Here is a 7,399-nt window from a genome sequence, read left to right on the forward strand (position 1 = left end):
TGGAAAAACGTTTGTAATACCTTTATTATCATACAAAACAGGATTCGGTCGACGGAGCAGATATATCCCAGTCAGTCAATAATCAAATGTTAATTCGTGAAAAAAGAAAAACTTATTTACTTTGCAGACGAAGCATCGGTTAATTAAGAACAAACAAAACGCTTTTTTGATCAAGTTATAACGCCTTTTTCATCGTATATTTCTCAATTAGATTTCTAAAAAGTTTAATCCTTTTTAGTATTAATAATGATCAACTCTAAAAACTTTACATCAAGTTGAATTATTTTTCATTTAGCTACTTTAACGCTCTTTTGCTGAGTAGCATTCACTGACTAGTTAGAGCCTTGCTTGTTTTTGATCGTACATGTCATGAATATTTTACCTAATTTTCCGAACGCAAACTTTGTTTCGCGCCAATAAGATAATTCATGGCGCCCACGGAGCTCGGAAAGGTGTAGAAATGTTAGTTTTAGTGATTAAAGCCATTGACCAGTCTATGAGAGGTACCGCTTGTCCAAAAGGGGAATGAAATACATTTGAAAGGCCCGGTGTTTGTAATGGAAACATGGAAGGGTAGTTTAACGCAACAGATAAACCCCAGTCGTGTCTCTTATGTGCCTGGGTCTTGCCTCCTTCGCATCCTTCGCTAACATTTTGCTTCACGCATGACAAAAACGCCGCAGAGCTTTGCCAAGATGACGATATTTCTGGATCACTCTTCGTTGAAGGCGTCAGGGGCGGGCTTGGGTCACCACTGCGGGGTGCGCTTTGTGTTGAATTGTTCCAGTTGAGGTGATTAATGATTTGCGGCCTTGCAGGGGACAAGCGTGCGGTTTCTGACCTGTCCGCCGAGGCGGATAAGCATGGTTTCCCTTCAGCTATGCATTCCTGGTGCTCTTTTATGCGATTATCAAACGCGCGCGTCATGGCAAAACCTGTGAGCAAAGATCGGATGAATAAATATGAGTAACAACTAAGCATTGATCATTAAATCAAGCCCATCTGCGCGACACGATGTACAGGAAAGTTCAAATAGTTTTGCGCTCTTGTGCTTGAGGCATATTAAGCCAGTTCTCATCTATCCGCTTATGTATATTGAGCGGAAACCGCAAAAAATGATAAATAAGCCCTTCAGTAACTTTTGCTGCTCGTGTGGTTACAAAGAGCTATTGATTTCTGCTTTTAATTTTCGCCTTCGCCTTGCTGCTGCGCGGCTTTCAAACTTTTTTCTCTCCATTGCGTAGCACATGTATGTTATAAACGCGTTGTGCGGTAAAAACGCGCGCAGTTAAAACCCTCGTGAGGCTTTTCCAAGTGATATTAGCTTTGTGAAAGAAGTATTTCTCTTAAAAGTTTTTGTTAATTTTGTTTATAGTGCTCTCTCACCTCTGCTGTATCCAGCGCCGTATTTTAAACCTCTCAAGTGTTCAACTGTTAATTGAAGTATCTCTGCTTTTTCAAGCTTCGTTGATCCCTGTAAAGTAAATTTTTGCAAGAATGAATAGAGTGAAACCATAGGTTGGTAAAAAATAATATTGCGCTCTTAAGATTCCAACAGACGAAATGTTGAGTGGGGGTTATTTTTCTGCGTTCATAATATTACAATTTTAACTCTTGGATGCCTTGATTAAGTGGTTCAATTAGCTCGGATGGGAAATCTTTTCCTCTCAAATTTGCGCCTCGCGCGCAGGGGTTGTTACGGCGTTTCGCGCACATGTGGGAACAATTTAAGTTTAGTGGCATAGCTGTTCATACACACCTGTTTACGTATCGCTGCTGGAACTAACTGTCGTAACTCTGCAAGTGAGCTGTTAATTCGATCACGCCTCTTCTTTTCAATCTGCTGTTGAAGAAACAGGAATCTCAGCTTGTTTTGCGAACATCAAGTTGTGGGATTTTCTCTGATTTTCCCTACTCACCCCTCGCCTTCTCTTGCGCGCACTTGTTTCGGGACTGTCGTTCTCGGCTCCATCGGAACTTAAAAGAAGAAATCAAGAATAAGTGATTGTTAATAAACTTTTAACTGCGTTAACAAGTCGCGGAGTTTTAAACAAGACTCACTCTCTTTCATTTCGCTCGAAAAGGTCTCCCTCGTCTGAATCACTCTCGCTAAACGAGCGCTTCATTGTATGCGACTCAGAAAATAAAATTACAAGTTATGCTGACTCTAGAACAACACTGTATCCCCGTGCCAAGTCTACGATATATATATATAAATAAGTAAAATAAATTATATTCTGTTAAGTAATTCTCGCGACGTTGATTGGCTCGAACACGGGGACATTATCCGGCCCTATGTTATGCACGTGTCGTGAAAAGAAAATTGAAAGTGTATTGTTTAACGAGCCAATAAGAGAGGAGAATTAAGTCTCTCTGAACCACTGCTGAAAAGTGGGCAGGCGAACGGAGCGTGTAAAATATCCTAGATAAGTAAATAAGCGCCGACTTCCTTTGGACAATAGAATTTACGAAAACAAAGAGCATCGAGCCTCTTTTAAAGCATCATTGACATACTTTTTAAAGTGAGTTAAGCCGGACGCATTAATTGATTAAGAACAAAACGTGAAAGCATAAGTTAAGCATGGCTTGAGTGAGTTGAAACGTTTCCAAGACTGAATTAAGCTTTCTTATTCTTGCCAGGATTTACTTGTGAGCGCTTTTTGTGGAATACCGATGCATGAACAACTTGTTAAAATGTACATATTTTAAACAATCGCAAACTTTCCCACGGTTTTGTGTTTGGCTGTTTATTCAAGCCTTTTGTGTTAGCCCCTGGCGACCGTACAGCGCGTTAATTGCGGTCGCTTGAGCAAGTAGAAATGCTTTATTTTAAGGCGCATTTGTTGGTAATGGAAACAATACACAAGGGTCTCTTAAGATTGAAGCTAGTCTCATAATTGTGGTCGATGAAAGGGGCCGGCAGGGGTACGAATAAACAATGAACAAAGATTTGAATCAAGATCTTCGAACCTGTTAACCAAGTCTGATTTTTGTTGTTCTGTATAAAAGAACATTGCGCGCTCGCTCACTTTACATCACGTGGAAGATCAAACAAAATTTTACGGCTGCTATTTCTTAAGTTAGCATGTTCAAGTTTACGCAAGAACTGCCCGAAAACTGGTCTTTTAATTTTTTGTATAGGCCCCAATCAGTGACAAAAAAAATTGGCACTGCTTATTCAAGGAAATCAAAGAAATGACAATGGAACTGCTTGAATTGAAACCAAAAAATCCACTTTAATGACATTTGTTTCTAGAGATCCTGTCTGTTAAATGTGTGATTTGGCTAAAATTGACCTCATTAGATAGTTCTAGAGAGTCACAAGAAAAACAAAGCGGACACTTAACGATGCAGAAATCTTTGTTGTTTTTTCTCTTTCTTCCAGCGTTTTCGCTATCACCGTGTTTTTCTTTGGATATGTCTGCGTATGGAGCCATTATCATCTCAAAACTAATACCTGGAGTTTGCTTTCAGATTTTGTCGATTGTCTTTCGTGGGAAAAAGAGCTGTGCACAGCACTTTGTGGCGCGAACAACAATACGAAAGCTCGTCCCGCTGATCTTCGCTCTTGGCTTGAAATGAGCACTTAGAGCTACGAATGTTCAAAAGACAATGATATAGCTTGCTGAGAGATGGCTCGTGGGACTAATACACATGCTTTCCACCATTCCACTGAAGTTGCCCTCGTAGTTCATTGACAAGAGATTCGAAAAAAGAAAATTAAGTTCTTCTTTTAAGCTAAGAGACCAATGTCAAAGATAACTATGAAAATACGGCCTGACAATCTTGCAGTGTGTAATTTAGGCAACTGGACATTAATTGAAGAAAAATTCCAGATTAAAATGTTGTTTACTGAAGATAAGTGACTTTTAATTAGCATGCCCGCGCATTCAGCCCTATATATTGCAATTCCGTAACAGATTCTGCGGTCAAACGTTTCAAGTTTTCTCATTCTTTGCGCGGTGAAATCGGCTTCACTGAATTATAAAAGTTGTGCGACCCGTCACACTTTGATACTAATAATAAGCACAACAAAGCCAAAAATCTGCGACTGCATCAATCATTTTTGTCTGCCTTGTGACAGAGTTTCTTAGGCAACTTACACTGTGTCGTTCAGTTGTTTTCCTTAAATTCAGTTTGTATAAACTCATTGTATCTTCTCTGAAGTAACTTTACAGACCGGACTAATTTACGTTGGGGAAATCGGGCAAGTTGCAGCATTACCTCGAGTGAAAAGCACTCGACTAATGTACCTTTTGATTCAGTCTTCAGCGCTCGGTCTTCTATCGGCGCGATGTACGAGCCAGTGATCAATGATTTAGCTTGCTGGTAGTCTGTAGCCGTCATTTAGTGCGACACGTGGAGTTGGTTTTTGTAGTGTTCCGCTTATTTGCTTGATGTCTGTACTACTCAGAAACCTCAAGGGTTAGCACTCAATCAAGATGCTGCTGATGCATGATCTTGAGAGTGGGTTAATGGACGAATAATCGCATTTGATTACCCCCACATCAAAGATTGCATCAAAGCAGTGATTTAAAAGTTTTAATCCTTAAACCTCTTGAATTCCACGACGCCCTTCGTCGGCAAATCGGTGATGGGATTGAAATGGAACTCCTTCGAACTGAAGGAAATGGCGTCTTTTATATTGAGGATACAGAAATTAAACTGAAGAGATCAACGTAGGATCAAGTGACTGTCAAAGGCTTGTTGCAATCAATTATACGCCTTAAAATTATAAGAGACGAATATCGTTGCCTTAGGATTAGGAAGATAAGATCTTCATCTCTATATCATACTTAATTAATTAGCGATCTGAGACTAACGACATGGGTAAATCAGTTCTTATAAAATTTTAATTTATACATCAGTGACTAGCAATAATTTTTCAGCACGTGAATCGAGCATGGAGTTTAAATACAGAAAAGATTGCTCCAAAAGAAATTAAATATTTGAGGCTACAAGTATCTTCTTCTTTCAATATGCATTGTGATAGGCATTCTTTCGTTAAGAATATCAAATTTTGGTAACTTGCTTTTAACGTGGAAAATCTAACTACGTTTTGAACATCTCTCGAAGTTCTACTTTTAATATATTAAAGTACCTTAACTAAACTTTCATTCTATCTTTAGTTGACAAAATGCCTTTGTAAATCAAAGCTAATTAATGAATGTTGTCTTTCCAACTCAGCTTGTAAATAAATGGACGTTTTGGAGTGTTTCCGCCGGTTTTGGCTAAATAAAAGATGTGTACTCTATCGCAGCTAAATAAACGACGTCAAATCATTAGAAATTTGTTGCGTTCAATTCACTGTGTTTCCTTTCCCGGACGCGCGTGGCTATGTAGATGATATATTTAGTCGTTGTAGCTCCAGGCTGAGCTGTGTGATGGCACAGAGAGAAAACTGGGCGCGAGTCTCACTTCCTTCAGCAATCTAAGTTAGTAGAGCTCTGTTAGTACAAGAGACCTGAGAATTCAATTAATCGGGCAAGAGGGTTGGATAGATGAACAGACAGTCAACTAGACAAATGTTTTCGCTAGCAGGTTGCACAGGTCTCAGGGTCGTACCTTGAACACGTGCCGGGTTTATTATGTAGTTACACCTGGCCCGTCTAATTGCATGTTTACAGCTAAAAGGATTTAATAAACAAACGGCAATCGAACTAAAGAGCGAGGAGCGAGGGACCTTTCTCGGCAGCTCAACAATCGATCACCTGCTATAAAGCTGTCACTGATTTGCGTGCGCGAAAATACAACACAAAAACAACGTTATAAACGGCTTAAGGAGATAAGATCTAAGCTGCGACTGTTAATTCCCAGGCTAGCGAGCTATTATGGACACAACTGCGTAGCAGGTGCGAACGGTAAACGGAATTGACGGTTATAACAAGGAGAACAGAATCCATTACAAACAAATTTGATGGTGCACGTGTCAACAGACAAAACAACTTACAAACCTTCATCATAATGTAGATGTCATCAGCTTTTCCACATCCGGAGCTCGGCGCGAGCAACTTCCTTGAAACTCTCGGGGGTGCTAAACAATATTCACTAGCACATCTTCTAATGAGCTCAGTTAAGCTTTATCAAACGCGCGAAGATCAGATTTTGTAATCTTTGCTAACTGTTCTGTCTAATACAAGCTTTCCACAAAATCTAACAACAATTTAGACAGGTAGTCGTTTGCGAGATCCAGAACTGCATCCAAATTTAGCGTGTATTGTTTCGGCATTTGAGCAAGTGAGGACAAGGTGTACAGCTATACATGATCGCTCAGGCATAGATCCTGTCACACAATGCAAAGAATTGCCGACGTTTGCCATTAAGTGGACATTTTATGCAAAAATCAACACTCTGTGTCCGTTACTGGGTGAAGTCAGCATAAATCAAAGCGTGATAAGATCTCGACATGTGCTTTTTTCATCCTTCCCTGAGCTGTTGTCGTTAGTTATTAGCAGCTTTCTAATTACTTAACGGCTTTTAATTAGTCAAATTATCACCCTTTTAGTTGCTTGTACAAAGAAGTAAGATTGCTGTCAGCAGCTGTTTCTACAGATGAACCGGAAGAGTAACAAAATTCCACTTTAAGCGATCGTAACCTGTGATCAGGCGAATGTTTCGCGTGCGCTTCTATCTGCTCAATGTGGGTAGCGCGAACGCCGTATTTTTTCACGCGATCTACATGGAGAGAATGAAAGCACGGGAAATTATCCTGTCACAGGGTAATCCGGTGATCACAAACACTGAGAAAGCCAACAGACTTCCAGTTGCTGCAATACGTTCTCTATAAAGGCTGCAGCAGAATTTCAAAGAAATCAGTTACATTTCAGAGTGAAACGGCTCGAGAGAACTGACGTGGTTCTAACGTACATCCGTCGATGAAACTGCAGTGTGATGACTATAACCATTCAAATGAAATTATTTAGCAGTCAGTATATACTACGATGAAGCAACTGTTTCTTTTTTTCAAGTATTTTTAACAAGCTAAGACAGTGGAACGTTTTGCGATCTCTTGTAAGTGAAAAGATAATGAAATCTTCTTCCGAAAGTACACTGTAATGGAAAAGAACCTAACATATATTTAGGAATGCATCCATAATTGTTCACACTGAAAACATCTCTCTGAACTGAATTTCGACATACTCCGTTCATCAGTGACCAAATAAAGTGTGGAGAGAAAAAATTCATGACTCCAGTCAAAACCAAGATATTGAGATTCATCGGTGTGAAAACTCACTCAACTCGGCTTTGAGTCCCAAATGCCATGTGTGTGCAGTCGTTTCCTCAGTCCGAGGGCGCAACTCGGGAAAAAGAGACAGAGCAAGAAGCGTATGGGGAGAGGGGGAGGGGGGGGGAGGGGAGGGGGGGAGGGGGAGGGCAAGGGGGAGGGGGAGGGGGAGGG

At 40.2% G+C, this 7,399-nt stretch overlaps 1 protein-coding gene across 2 annotated transcripts; it reads right to left on the reverse strand.

Annotated features, from left to right (window-relative positions):
• LOC144659830 (uncharacterized) lies at window positions 1-2,458 on the reverse strand. Of its 2 annotated transcripts, none has more exons than XM_078520358.1 (5): window positions 2,062-2,458; window positions 1,920-1,977; window positions 1,760-1,840; window positions 1,387-1,474; window positions 1-935 (listed from the first exon to the last, which is right to left on the reverse strand). In XM_078520358.1, exons 1-5 carry the CDS (start codon window positions 2,124-2,126, stop codon window positions 427-429), a joined length of 801 nt encoding a protein of 266 aa, XP_078376484.1. In that variant the 5' UTR covers window positions 2,127-2,458; the 3' UTR covers window positions 1-426. The 2 variants fall into 2 exon arrangements, with proteins under 2 accessions (XP_078376484.1, XP_078376483.1); XM_078520357.1 differs by having other exon boundaries at window positions 1,760-1,843; window positions 2,062-2,454.
• Window positions 2,459-7,399: the final 4,941 nt, after the last annotated feature.

The sequence above is a fragment of the Oculina patagonica genome, chromosome 7 (assembly GCF_052425735.1).
Source record: "Oculina patagonica isolate OP01 chromosome 7, crgOcupat, whole genome shotgun sequence".
Taxonomy (NCBI): domain Eukaryota; kingdom Metazoa; phylum Cnidaria; class Anthozoa; order Scleractinia; family Oculinidae; genus Oculina; species Oculina patagonica.

Coding starts and splice junctions, on each gene's coding strand:
- LOC144659830 (XM_078520357.1), bottom strand. CDS start 2,126: ATGAAGCGCTCGTTTAGCGAGAGTGATTCAGACGAGGGAGACCTTTTC. Junction 1,844..1,919: donor CGCGCAAGAGAAGGCGAGGG/GTGAGTAGGGAA, acceptor TTTCTTCAACAG/CAGATTGAAAAGAAGAGGCG. Junction 1,475..1,759: donor CAGCAGCGATACGTAAACAG/GTGTGTATGAAC, acceptor TTTACTTTACAG/GGATCAACGAAGCTTGAAAA.